Source organism: Notamacropus eugenii, chromosome 1, assembly GCF_028372415.1.
Source record: "Notamacropus eugenii isolate mMacEug1 chromosome 1, mMacEug1.pri_v2, whole genome shotgun sequence".
NCBI classification, from domain to species: Eukaryota; Metazoa; Chordata; class Mammalia; order Diprotodontia; family Macropodidae; genus Notamacropus; species Notamacropus eugenii.
This window is the reverse complement of record NC_092872.1, coordinates 182,268,117-182,282,997: the sequence shown is the minus strand read 5'-3', so window position 1 is coordinate 182,282,997 and position 14,881 is coordinate 182,268,117. Positions and strand designations below refer to the sequence as shown.

Sequence of the window (14,881 nt, the reverse complement as noted above, 5' to 3'; positions counted from 1 at the left end):
CATAAAGAGCACACAAAACCATTTGTCCATTAACATCAGCATTTTCTACTCACCGAAGAAATCTCAATTCTTCAGTTTTTGAATCACTATCTGTAACTATTTTTGAAGTTGTCACACTCACTTCTACACCATCAACAACAAATTTCCGTGTTTTCTTCAATGTTTTCTTATGTCTTCTTGTTTCCTGAATGACAGAATTCATCACCGTTTAATAATCATTACTTAATAAGCAGTAAGTAATATATATTTGATGGGCAGGGGACAATAAATACTTCCTGCAGTATTTCTAAATCGCTGTTTATAAATGATAAACCTCAATCCCTTAAGCTGTCACATAAGTAACAAACTACAAAGATTAACTACATGCAGTGTGACCATAAGGACATGACATTAACTTTCATACATGGCTTATGGAATCAGTTTCATTACTTAAAAGTAACATCTAAAGAATCTACCACAATCATTAAACAAACACTAATAATGAAGATAATTTGATACCTATACCAAGGCTGAGAATTCCTGTGCTCCCAACACACCAGTTCTACCCTGTCATCTGCTCCCATATCCCTGACTTCCCCCCTTCCACTGAAACCTTAAGACACTGAAAAGGAAATTACGTATGCATGTATATGTAGAGAAAGAGTGGGCCCTGTCCCCATCTCCTCATCCACCCCTTGCAGCCCTAGGGGTCCTGGATGCCAGCAAGCAACCACTAGACTAAGAGACAATATCAAAGGTAAAAGAAAAGAACTATGATCACTAAGTTACTGAAGTCAGACCAGAGATGGTGTCAGGAGGAAGAAAGAACATACAGTGGTGGAAAATGAGCACGTGCTCATTTGTCTTGTGGCCTTGGGCTAAGAAAGGGTGTTTTTTCTTTGTCAGCTAAGTTTTGGCCACCAAAAATAAAGACTCAGCTAGAATCTCCCTTAATTCTTTCAATTTTTTTCTTAATCTTACAGCTTAGAATTCATATAAGACTTTGTATATTAATTCACTGCTATTTACTAAGACATTTAGGTGGCACAGTGGATAGAGCACCAGGCCTGGAGTCAGGAAGATCTGAGTTCAAATCCAGCTTCAGGCACTTACTAGCTGTGTGACACCAGGCAAGTCTTTTCATACTATTTGCTTCATTTTCGTCATCTGTAAAATGAGCTGGAGAAGGAAATGGCAAACCACTACGGTATCTTTGCCAAAAATACCCCAAATGGGGTGATAAAGAGTCAAACATGACTGAAACAATGGAACAACAAGAAAAACATCTAATAGGAAGATGCACCTTTCTCCTTTGCAGAGCTGGGAAATGCTGGGTACAAAACACTGGACATACTATCATACTCAACTGATGTGCTGTTTAGTTTAAGGTGCTTTTATTCCCTTTTTCTTTTGTATTCTTCATTATTGGAAATGGGCAGATGAAAAGAAAGAGATAGGATTGGAAAAGAAGATGATGTGAAAACAAAGGACAGCAATAAAAATTTCTAAAACTATTAGTTCTAAATTAATGACAAGGTGAATTACTATCTTGCCCCTGAGAGACCAAATACTTGCTAAATGCATAACTGAAGGTACTTACTTGTAAAGAGATTGATCCAGTGTCTTTGTTTTTGCTTAGGAAGCTAGAGATGGATAAATTCAAATCAATACTGCTATTATCAGCCGTGGAACCAGTGCCTGAATCAGTATCATTTTCCTTTTGATTCTCAGGTTCTAAATGTAGTGAAGTTTCAACTTGGGATAGTGTACCTGTTTCCCCTTTATCTTCTGTCTCTTCAGAGTTAATATTAATACTGGGTATGGGGACAGGTTGAGGTTCACTGGGTTGTGAAGCTACAATAACTTCAGGTTCAATTTTAATTGGTATTTCACTTGGAAATTCTGTTTGCTCTATGTCTAGCAGAGGCTGATGAGAATCCTGAGTTTTACTTCCTACTGACTTTTCACCAGCATGAATCATTGGGTCTTGGACCTGTATTTCTTCAGTGCTACTTCTTTCCTTAATTTCTTCCATTTCATTTGTCATTGCCTTCTCACCAACAGCCAATATGTCTCCTGAAGTACTGATTAAATGTTCCTCACTTCTGTTCATAACACATATACTTTCATTTTTACCTTCCACAGATATCTGATCTGTACTATTTGTTTCAACTATCCTTTGTACCTGAGTTTCCTCAATACCACTAACCTCAGGCTCAATAATAGGCTTAATTTGCTTCAGTTTTTCACTTAATTCAGTCACTTCCTTTCTGTCATTACTTTGAGCTTCGCTGGCATTGTTTCGAGCTGCCTTCTGGTCGAGATCCAGTACTTCCCCTGTTTCCACTGTATCTGTGTCATCCACCTCACCTTTGGTGACTTCAGTCTCCTCTATCTTATCCTGCACTTCTGTTTTAAGCTTAACTTCACTTTCAGCTCCATGAATGTCTGCCTCTCTTATGTTTTCTTCTTTTTCTCCAGTCTCTTCAGAAACTAGTTCTGCTGCATAATCAGCACTATCTTTAATTTCATTTGTCTTTATCATCTCATTTTCAGATAACTGCTGCTTGTTCTGACCTTTTTCTTCCTCAGGTTTCAGAGCAGCACCTATTTCTGAGATTGTAAGTAGATCACTTTCTTCTCTTTCTATCACTGCACTTCCTTCCCTAACATGGTCTTCTACTTCCGATGTCTCTTCTACATTGAGTTTCTTCTCTTCTTTCTTATTCTCTCTAACTAATCCTATCCCATTTTGGAGCTCAACAATATTTTCATGGTGATTAACAGCAATGTCATCAATACTTCTCTCGACAATTCTGCCAGGCTCACCAGTGACGGTTTTCTCACTAATAATGCCGCTTTGAGCTTTGTCTCCAATAGTGCTATGTTCTGTTTTTTCTGATACAGATTCCAGAACACAGGCATTCTGTGAGAGTTTATCTTCTTCAGAACTGGCAATACTGAGGTCAGAGGAGGCACGCTTACTAGCAGGTATAGGCTAAAAGATATTAACAATTAAAAAAATGCTTAGTATTCTTTTCCTAGATATTATATATACAACAAAAAAAAGTTTTGAAAGCATAACACACTGATGATTTAATATCCAGAGGAAAAGTTACCCTATTAAACAATTAATTTTACAGAATTATTGATATCTCCTATTACCACACCCAGGTCTGGAGTGAGAAACAATTCTTCAAAGTAATATTCTACTACCATTCTCAGCTCTGGTGTTGGTCAGCTACAATATATAATAAAATAAACAACTTCTGCTCTAAAAATGCCTCTATTGCATACCAAAGTGTACTCATCCCTAACTTTACTTCAACCAATAAGGAATAGTCAGAGTTAGTTAACAACAAATAGCAGCAAAGAGATCATTAGTCTTGGGAATTCTGATCAAGCTTGCATTTTAAATCATTTTTTAAAACACTTGGCTGTTAAATATCCTTTCTACATATGCCTCTAAGTAGCAAGTGACTAGAAAAATTCTAACTTTAGCAATTTAACAGCGCAATGCTATATACTACCTACGGCTGGAACAAATATCTTAAATATTTTTACTTATTCCCTGATAAAAACAAATTTCAAACAAGATTTTTCACATATACAAAACTGGCTTAAAAGTAACTTTAAGATGGTATTTTGTAATAAAAATTATACCTGATATTTAACATGACAGAAAATTCCTCAATCAAAATTCTACCTAAATGGAATTTTACATTATTAGACTGACCAGAGAATTCTCTGTTTCTTCATCATCATCATCTTCTTTGCCATCTTCAACCTCTTCTGTTACTTCAGCCTTTGCCTCTGCGATCAATTCTCGGATGGGTTTATTAGAAGTCACAGTAACAAAAGGATGCTGTCAGTCATTAAAAAAAAATTTCATAATTAAGTGCTTGCATATAAAGTAAATCTCAATTCAGGATATTGTTAATCCTAGCTCTGTCACAAACTCACTGTGATACCTACGGCAAGTCAGATAATCTCTCAGGGCTTCTTCAGTATTATCAACAAAATATGAAGGTCAGCCTAAATGACCTCTACGGTTCCCTTCTAACTCTAAAAAGTCATTAATTCTATGATTCTATTAGGGGAGTTAAACAATTTGGCTGGATATACAATACCATCAAAAGCATACTGATAGTGTTACAAAGATTTTTTCCTTTTCTTTATTTCTAAAACTTAAATACACAATAAGAAAAAAAAACATTACAAACTTAAATACAAAATAAGAAAAGAAAACACTGCCATGTGTGCAGCAAAGTGTAAGGTTTCAAATATAAATACTACACATCGTGTTCAGAACTATCCATCTTTTCTTTGCTTCCTTGTAAGTTTTCTTTTGTTCTCTGCTGTGTACTTTTTACTGTTTTTTTCCCCTTCCTCCCCAAGAGGCTACAATTAAGAGCCAATTTTACACATTTTACACACACACACACATATGCATGTGCATACACACACACATATATACACACAAACATATACACATATGTACATATACTTAACACATATTTAGTATCTATAATCAGAGTCATATATAGACATATACATTCACATGCATCTACGTAAGACAGCACTACACTTGTCTGTCCTCTCTTTCTCTGGGATTGGATAATGTCTTCCTTCCTAAGTCCAAGTCTTCCCATATTTTTCTAAGTCCATCAACTCATCGTTTCCTGCACCGCAGCCATATTCCAACCTTACACTGTCTAGTTGTTTTAAACAGTCTCAAACAATATTTAATATGGCTAACATATAGTGCATGATTCCTAACCTTGATTTTTCTTTCCTAACAAATTCTACTCTGTTTGTGTTTCTCTTTCCTATTCCTCCTGACTACTCTACTTTACTTTTACCAGCTACTTTACCCTCCTTATTATTACTTACCCCATCAGAATTCCTCCCCTATCTTCCCCTCCTCCATTAATCTAGACACTTTTCTATGTCCCCCTTGTCCTGTTCTCTCCCCTTTACTTCTAAAAATCGCTCTTTCATCCTTATCCCTTAGTCTTTTATTGCTTTCTGAATTTAGGAGACTTTTATAACCTTCCAGATATTTCTGTATTGTGTCCATTTTCTGATGAGAATAGGGTTCCAGAACTTCCAGCCCTCCTCCCTTTCTAATTCCTCTGTGTCAGTTCTTCTTCATTTATATAAGAAAATTATTCTTTTTACCTTTACCTAAATGCTTTACTTTTTAGTATTGCATCATATTCAACTCTATCCCAACACTTTCAATCTACCCAATTACTAATAACAACCTTAGACATACAAGTTACATTTCCTTGTATAAAAAGTAACAGTCTGTCATTATTTGAGTCCCTCGTAATTAGTCTTCAATGTTTACTTTGTATCTCTCTTGGATCACATATGTCAAATTGTCTATTGATTTCAGGTCTTTTTGCAACAAAATCCTCAAAGTCTGGCAAGTCATTTAATGTCCATTTTTTTTATTCAGGATTATGCTTACCTTTGCTGGGCATGATATTTTTGGCCACAACGCCAGTTCTTTTGCTCTTTGATATATAGTGTTCCAAGACCTGGGGTATTTTAGTGTAGGCGCTGCTAGGTCTTGTGTTTTTCTAATTGGTGACTGGTGGATTTTTTTTTTTATTTCTACTTTCCCTTCTTGTTCTTACACTTCAGGACAATTTTCTTTAATTATTTCCTGTTTTATTATATCAAGATTCTTTTTTTGATCATACATTTCAGGTAGCCTGATTATTCTTATGTTTTTTTCTTCTTGATCTGTTCTCCTTATCAATTGTTTTTCTTATGAGCTACTTACTTTCTCTTCTATTTTTTGATTCCTTATATTTTGTTTTGTTATTTCTTGTTCTCATAACTTTGTTGGTAATCCCCTTGCCCAACTCTAATTTTCAAGGAGTGACTTTCTTTCTTAAGATTCTGGATCTCCTTTTTTAGTTGGTTGAGTTTCTTTTCACAATCTTGTCTTTCTTGGATTGTTCCAATTACCTTTTTAAAATTTTTCCTCAATCTCTCTCATTTGATTTTTAAAGTCTTTTTAAAGTTCTTCTATGAATTCTTGGGTGAGTGACCATTTGATGTTATTTTGGGGGACAGGAGAGGCTTTTTGGTTTCAATATCCTCCTCTGAAGAACCCCAGTCTTCTCTATTCCCATAGTAACTTTCTGTAGTTTGGTTCTTTCTCCTTTGCCATCTCTCCTCTCCCTCTCCCTCTCCCTCTCCCTCTCTCTCTCTCTTTTTATTTAAAGCAGTTACTGTAATCACCTCTAGTCCTAGGGCATGGGGGGATGGTGTCTCTGGACTCAGATCCTCCTTTAGAGGATCTTTAGAGGGGAGAACCCCTCTGGCCTGGAACCAAAACCTTCTCTAAGTGCCCACAGCCAGCTCCCCACTGCTTCTGCACTCATTGGGAGTATACTGGTTCCTTCTTGCCCAGGGCCACAACTTGGCAGTATAACTAGGTCTGGTACCCATTATCAGCAAAGGCTCCCTCAATTTTCCCCTGCTCTGACTCCAGTTTCCCCACACTTGTCTGGTCTCCCAACACTCATTCAGGAGGTGAAAATTCTGTGGCTCCCAACCCAGCGAGCCCCAGGCTGATTCAGCAGAACTTGCCTGGAGGTGTTCACACTTCACAGGGATCAATCTAGGTCTAGGTTCTGGGATTTTTCTTCCGGTTCTCCCAGGAGGACTACAGTTCTGCCCCAACTCTTGTTTGTTTTTACTGCTCTATGTTCACCTGGAGGCACTGTTTTTGTCTTGTTTGTGGGGGAAATCTGGAGAGCTTGGAATTTTCTGACCTATTATACCATTTTCCCAGAACCGCTCCATTAAGACTTTTGAGTTCCATTAATATGTGTAAAAAAATCTATTTATTTGATAAGATTCTGTTTAAAAATCTAAACACACTGGCAACTTTTTCATCTATTTTTCAAAGAAAAAATTAAAATGTTGCACTTATACAAAAACTTGGTATGACAGAAAATATCAACTTTTTCCTATAATTGGTCCATGGATTAAATTTTTATTAACTACATAAATTTGGTACCTATAAAGTACAAAGGCACTGTTCCAGCGCTGCAAAAGTTAACTTGTATAATTATTTTTACTATAATATACAAGATTATTCTAAAAAGATACTCTCATCCTTTCAGTGTTTAAAAAGACTTAAAAAAAATCTGCAGTAATTATAATTTTAGAATTACTATATTTACCATAAACTCTTAAAATATCAGTAACTATTCTACCTTAGGAAACAAAATAAATCCAATCCATATAAAAATGCCATCTAAAATTCAAAGATACGACTGAAGAAGAATTTCTCACATAGAATTTTGAAACTTTATTGTTCAAATTTCTTTGTATGGTTTCACCACTTCATCTACCAGTTGAGAAATAGAGGCCAAGATGCCATTCACAGAGCCAAGAAGAGCTGGGATCAAGAGCCTCCACTGATTCACACAATGGCTATGTGACTCTGGTAAATTTACCAGGTAATTTAACCTCCCAGTACCCTACACAATATTGCTAAAACTATAAACTGTAGAGGTGTAGACTTGTACTGGTAAGGGGGTTTCTTTACCAGACAGGGTCCCTTTAATAATGAAATCACAGGTTCACTCCTTATCCCTTTATTTATTATTAGCACAGATGAGAAAGGCAGCATGGCATTGTGGATGGAGAGCTAGAAGAGAGTCAACACAGCCTCTGTTCAAGTCCTGACTGACACATACATACTGGTTGTCAGGTATTAGGTAAAGTCCCTTATCAGCTCAGTGCCCCCAGGAAACCCTCTAGTAGCAGGAGATTACTGAACTGCACTCATAAAAGAAGTTTCTTCATTAGGAAGCATTCCATGCTGATGAAATCAACCAGAAGTCTGGGGGAAAACACCACTAATATACTTTTAAAGTTATATAAAACACTTGTATATAAATTCCTTAAGAAAATCCTGTCAAAGCAAATCAGATGTATGCAATCACACAACATTATTTTCAACCTACATCTACTATGCACCTATTATTGCAATAAACATCAGTTAATATTTAGAAGTCAGACAGTCACTAACCTTCAGGAAGCTTAGGATCTAGCTATGTAGACAAGTATAAAGTTCAAACTGTTTTCAATATAAAAAAAATCTCAATTTAAACAATAACAGTTCAGAATTGTACAGCACTTGAAGGTCTGCAAAGTGCTTTCCTCAAAGCGGGAAGGGAAGAAGCATTGACATACCACCTGCTATGTGGCAGGCTCTGCGCTAAGTGCTTCACAACTATTATCTCATGTGATTCTCACAACACTATGAGCCAAGTAGTGTAACAGTGTTATAACTTTTTAAACAAAGAACCTAAAAGTTCTGAACAGTTAAACAAGATCAGAGCCAAGTCAAAACATCCCAGCACTGATGCCTTAAACTGAACCAAACGGGCAGAGAATGGCCATATTTATAGTTCTCCAGCAGTGTATATGCTCAATAAAATAAACTGTGATAAGGATCTACATAGGACCTGTAATAAAAGAAAATGTGAAACATTACAATGGATGCTTAAATTTCCCAGTTCATCCAGAACATATTCAAAGAATCTGAAATTATATTCCTCCCATAGAAAAGTGAAAATGAAATTTGCTGTTTCATGCCAAATTTTTTATCCTACCTGGAGAAGCTGGGAAGTATTCCACCTGGCATCCACATTCTTTTCCAAACATTTCTTTAGGAAGTCCTTAAAGTTTGAGGACCTTCAAAAGGAATTTAAACAATGACTTGGTATCTAATTTTATTCCTTAGTAACCTACCAAACCCTCAATCAAAATACAGTAAAATTTCAGTACATAGAAATATGCAGTTTTATCCAACAGGATTGATTTTTTAAATTCTATTACCTAAATGAATTTACATACTTAGTCTTCTAACAAAGGTTAACTTTAACAGAACTAGAAAAAATAATAAAAATATATTTCAAGTAAGAGAATGAAAAAATCAAAGAATGAAGAGGTCCTACAATACCAGATTTCATCACATTACAAATCAGAAACCATTAAAATTTTTGGTACCCATTAAAAAACAAGACAGAAAAAACAGGTCAGCAGAATGCAATAGACAAGTGAGACATAAGTAAACAAAAAAAAAAGTGGACAGCTGAACTTCTATTTGGTGAGAACTAATGGAAAAAATGAAAAGCAGTTTAATAGAAAATAGGCTTAGAGCAGAATCTTACTCCAGGTACCACAAGAAGTTCCAAATGGTTTAGTCATCTAAACATAAAAAGTTATCATAAAGAAATTAAATGGTATCTTTTCACACCTATACTTAGGAGAAGAGTTCATAGCTAAACAAGTGAGAGAAGAGCTCACGAAAAAGCAAAAAGATGATTTTAACATTAAAGAGATTTGCAAAAGTAAATCAATGCAAATAAGAGAAACTGTCAAGATTTTTCATGTAAAATTCTTATAGAGTGAAGGAGGGGGAGAGCTAGACCTTCGATTTCATCAGTATGGGCAAGTCCCAGTGTGGAAACTCCTTCTACCAATGGAAATGTGCAATTCACCTGTAACTTATCGTCTTACAAAGCTCCATGGGGCACTGAGAGGTAAAGGGATCTATGTCTCCATGATCACACAGTCAATAGATGTCAGCAGCAGGACTTAAGCCCAGGTCTTTCCAACTCCAAGGCCAGTCTTCCATCTACTACAAATACTGTGTTTCATAAAGCTTGATTGACATCTAACACATGCAGAGAAATGTCACAAATATGAGGAGACTAGGAAAGAACATCAGTTCTTAAAGGAGAAGACCTAGTTTCTAATCCCATTCCTAGTGCTTACTACTTGTGTGACCTTAAGCATCCCTTAACCTCCCTGGGTCTCAGCTTCCTAATCTGTAAAATGAGGGATCTGAACTAAATGGCTTCTGATTGCCATTCCAGTTCTAGATCTAAGACTGTATCTCCTATGCTAGTTTAAGAGCAATTCCCCAATAGACAAGCAGTCAGTTTTCAAAAAATGAAATACAAATGACCAAACAACAATATGAAAAAATTCTTCAAATCACTAGTAATAACAGAAATAAAAATTAATCAACTCTGAGGTTTCACTTCACACCCAAAGTGACAAAGATAATAGAAATAGAAACATTCAATACTGGAAGACCTGTGGAAAGACAAGAATACTATTACACCAACTGGGTTACTATGAATTTCTTAAATATTAAGCATCTACTGAGTATCAGGTAGTATGGAAAGCACTGGGGATACAATGACAAAAGTAAAAGTAATCTCTTGCCCTCAAAGGGTTGGGGTGGGGGGGGGATGAATACAGATATACATGTGTATGTGTATACATATGGCAACTTATACTTACATAGGCATAAATATGAGAAATATAACTACACACATGTATATACAATATACAGATGTGTGTATGTTACATGTGTATATAGACACATGCATACATATATACAAACATGTATTTGTGTGGATGTGTGTTGCATATGCATGTATATGTACACACACACACACACACACACACACATACACACACACACACACACACATATACATTTTGCAGGGCAAGGTACCAGTAGCTAAAAGGAAAAGGCCTCATGAAGAAAGAAGCATATGAGCTAAGTTTTAAAAGGAAACCAGGGATTTCAACAGGCGAAAGTGGAGAGAACACATTCCACCCATGGGATAAAAATCAGTACAAAGGCATGGAAATGGAAGATGGATTGTCATGTATGAGTAGGCCAGTATGGCTGGCCCACAGAGCATGTTAGGATGGGACCAGGTTGGACTACATCTTGTAAAATTTTTTACTACTAATCTGTGGAATGTATCACATGCGCTCAGATATAGTTACTGTGATAATTTGTTTTGCTTAATATTTTGTCATTGATGGAAAGAAGCGGCGGGGGGGTGGGGGGGGCGCGCAGAGGCAAGATGGTAGACTAGAAGGATGACCTGAAGAAGCTCTCCCACCACAATCCATAAAATACCTGTAAAAAAATTACTCTAAACAAATTCTAAAGCAGCAGAAGCTACAAAACAACAGAGTGCAAGAAATTTTCAGCCCAAGGCAGCCTGGAAGGCGAACAGAAAAGGTCTGTTGTACCAGGCTCAGAGCAGAGTGCAGCCTAGCAGCAAGGACAGGACCAGAGCAGGCTTCAGGGTGCCACCAGTGGCAGCTGTGGTTCCCAGATCCCTCAACCCACAAATGCCAGAGACAGCTTCAAAGGTCAGTGAGAAAGCCCTTTCACCTGGGTAAGAAGTGAGCAGAGTCCTCCCCTAGCTCTGCCCCAGGCTGTAGCAGCAGCAGCAGTGTCCATTTTTGGAGCTCTCCACCTACAGACCCTGAGGGAATTGAGTGGCTGATCTGGATCTCAGCAATGAGTGACAGCCCTGCGGTGAGGAAGAGTGCTGTCGTGGTGGAGCTGGTGGAGGCTCTGGACAAGGAATCCTACTCACAGATCCTGGGCAAAAAAGCTTGTGGTAGCTCCCTGACCAAAGTGCAGGCCAGGAGAGGAGTAAACTCCTCTACCTTGATTGTGCCACCTTGGAGAAACTGAGAATTTACAGGTCCCCAGAGTATACACTCCCCTTGACAAAGGACTCAGAAGTCTGTGGAAAAAGTCCAAAAGGGGGGAAAAAATAAGACTACAGATGATGGTTACTTTCTTGGTGAACATGTATTTTCTTCCATCCTTTCAAATGAGGAAGAACAAAGCATACCATCAGAGGAAGACATCAAAGTCAAGGCTTCTGTATCCAAAACCTCCAAAATAAATATGCAATGGTCTCAGGACATAGAAGAGTTCTAAAAGGATTTTGAAAATCAAGCAAAAGAAGTGTAGGAAAAATTGGGAAAAGAAATGAAAACGCAAGAAAATCATGAAAAGTAAGTCAACAGCTTGCTAAAGAAGACCCAAAAAAATGCTGAGGAAAATAACACCTTTAAAAATAGACTAACTCAAATGGCAAAAGAGGCCCAAAAAGTCAATGAGGAGAAGAATATTTTAAAAAGCAGAATTAGCCAAATGGAAAAGGAGGTTCAAAAGCTCATTGAAGAAAACAGTTCTTTATGGAGAAGATAGAAGTTAATGACTTTATGAGAAACCAAGAAATTACACAACAAAACCAAAAGAATGAGAAAATAGAAAACAATGTGAAATATCTCACTGAAAAAACAACTGACCTGGAAAATAGTTCCAGGAGAGACAATTTAAAAATTCTGGGACTACCTGAAAGCCATGATCAAAAAGAGCCTAGACATCATCTTTCATGAAATTATTAAGGAAATCTGCCCTGATATTCTAGAACCAGAGGGCAAAATAAATACTGAAAGAATCCACCAATCACCTCCTGAAAGAGATCCCAAAAGAAAAACTTCTAGGAATATTGTAGCCAAATTCCAGAGTTCCCAGGTCAAGGAGAAAATACTGCAAGCAGCTAGAAAGAAACAATCTGAGTATTATGGAAATACAATCAGGATAACACAAGATCTAGCAGTTTCTACATTAATGGATCAAAGGACTTAGAATATGGTATTCCAGAAGTCAAAAGAACTAGGATTAAAACCAAGAATCACCTACCCAGCAAAACTGAGTATAATACTTTAGGGTAAAAAATGGTCATTCAATGAAAATAGAGGACTTCCAAGGATTCTTGATGAAAAGACCAGAACTGAGTAGAAAAATTGACTTTCAAACATAAGAATCAAGAGAAGTATGAAAAGGTAAACAGGAAAGAGAAATCGTAAGGGACTTACTAAAGTTGAACTGCTTACATTCCTATATGCAAAGATAGTATTTGTAACTCTTGAAACTTTTCTCAGTATTTGGGTAGTTGGAGGGATTATTCATATACATATATACACACACACAGAGGGCACAGCATGAGTTGAATAGGAAAGGATGATATCTAAAAAATAAAATTAAGGGGTGAGAGAGGAATATATTGGGAGGAAAAAGAGAGAAATGGAATGGGGCAAATTATCTTTTATAAAAGAGGCAAAAAAAAGTTTTTTCAATGGAGAGGAAAAGGGGGGAGGTGAGAGGGAAAAAGTGAAGTTTACTCCCATCACATTTGGCTTAAGGAGGGAATACCATGCATACTCAATTTGGTATGAAAATCTATCTTACACCACAGAAAAGTAGGGGAGAAGTGGATAAGTGAGGTGAGGGGATAATAGAAGGGAGGGCAAATGAGAGGGGGGGTAATTAGAAGTAAATACTTTTGAGGAGGGATAAGGTCAAAAGAAAGAATAGAATAAATGGGGGGCAGGATAGGATGGAGAGAAATATAGTTAGTCTTTCACAACATGATTATTATGGAAGTCTTTAGCAAAACTACACATATATAGCCTATATTGAATTGCTTGCCTTCTCAGTGAGGATGGGTGGGGAGGGACAAAGGGAGAGAAGTTGGAACTCAAAGTTTTAGGAACAAATGTTGAGAATTGTTTTTGCATGCAACTGGGAAATAAGAAATACAGGTAATGGGGTATAGAAATCTATCTTGGTCTACAAGAAAAGAGAAGAGGGGATAAGGGAAGGGAGGGGTGTGGTAGAAGGGAGGACAGATTGGGAGAAGGGATAATCAGAATGCACGGTGTCTTGGGGTGGGTGAGGGGAGAGATGGGGAGAAAATTTGGAACTCAAAATCTTGTGGAAATGAATGTTGAAAACTAAAAATAAATAAATAAATTTTACAAAAAAGAAATACAAAGACCAAATGGAAAAAAAAAAGGATTCTGTGAGGGTGGCAAGGCTATTGTAAAGAAAAAATGGTATAAAAATACACAAAAAAAAAATCTCATCACTTCAAAAATTTTCTCTATTGACAAAAAATTCCACCAACATAGTGTCAAGTACATGTATGTTTCACCTTCTCATAGCACAAAAACTAAAATTTTTAAACAGGGCTCAAGTCTCTCACATTTTAAAAAGAATATACAATTCCACACAACTGACTTTTTTATATGTAAGAAGTTAGATACATAGCTGAAATCACATCTATTTCCTAATTTACACAAATTTTGACCCACAAACTTTTCTCTAAATAGACTTGAATTGTAGAAGAACTAAATTCGAACCTATACATCTTATGAACATTTAAAACATTTTACCATTTTGAAGGTTGTGCCAGTGTAGGAGGTTCAGACTTTGCAATTTTCAATAGTACTCGCATCGGATTTAGCTCATGATGAGGAGGTTCTATCTGAGCCATTTCTATCAAAGTGATGCCCAAGGACCAAACGTCAGCTTTATAATCATAGGGTCTATCTTTAGATGTCTCACACATAACCACTTCTGGAGCCATCCTATCAGGACAGACAAAATTTAACTTTAATAGTATAACTCAAGAACAGTGATTACAAATCATGTAGTAAGTATAGGTTCTTCTATGTGACCAATATTAGTAATCACTAGTCATTTATTACACACTATTATAAGTTCAAAAACTGAATACATACCAATATGGTGTGCCAATAAAAGAATCTCTTCTTTGTATTGTCCTTGTGTTTTTAGCCGATACACCAAAATCCGCTTGAAAAAAATATCCATACAAAAACGGTTACTAAGTGATTTTAAGATATTACAGTATAATTCATTATATCCCACAGATTAAAAAGAAAAGGCATTTCAAGCCTTTTACCCTATAGCTTTAGAACATATCCTAAACACAAATAATTAAAACTTTTTTCTCAACCATCTCTAGGACCCTTCTCCTCTTCCTGTCTAAAACATAATTATAAAGAAAATATCACATCAGAAAACATATTTCTCCAACACTTTGTGTATCGTGATTAAACAAATTCTTCTCTCTTCAGAACTCAAAATGGTTCTTTGATATAAAGCTAAAAAAAGATAACACATCACACCTCAAAATATACCAACTGGTATAGCTAGGTGCTT

The 14,881-nt window shown here is 36.5% G+C and overlaps 1 protein-coding gene across 3 annotated transcripts in view; it reads right to left on the bottom strand.

Moving 5' to 3' along the window:
* Positions 1–14,881, bottom strand: part of SLK (STE20 like kinase) — a 70,374-nt gene that overhangs the window by 23,921 nt on the left and 31,572 nt on the right. For all 3 annotated transcript variants that reach the window (XM_072621502.1, XM_072621504.1, XM_072621505.1), the window contains exons 5-10: positions 14,440–14,512; positions 14,092–14,286; positions 8,628–8,709; positions 3,716–3,844; positions 1,580–2,977; positions 54–184 (exon numbers count right to left, since the gene is read on the bottom strand). In XM_072621502.1, the coding sequence (XP_072477603.1) occupies positions 54–184; positions 1,580–2,977; positions 3,716–3,844; positions 8,628–8,709; positions 14,092–14,286; positions 14,440–14,512 (2,008 nt within the window). The remainder of the gene's footprint in view (positions 1–53; positions 185–1,579; positions 2,978–3,715; positions 3,845–8,627; positions 8,710–14,091; positions 14,287–14,439; positions 14,513–14,881) is intronic.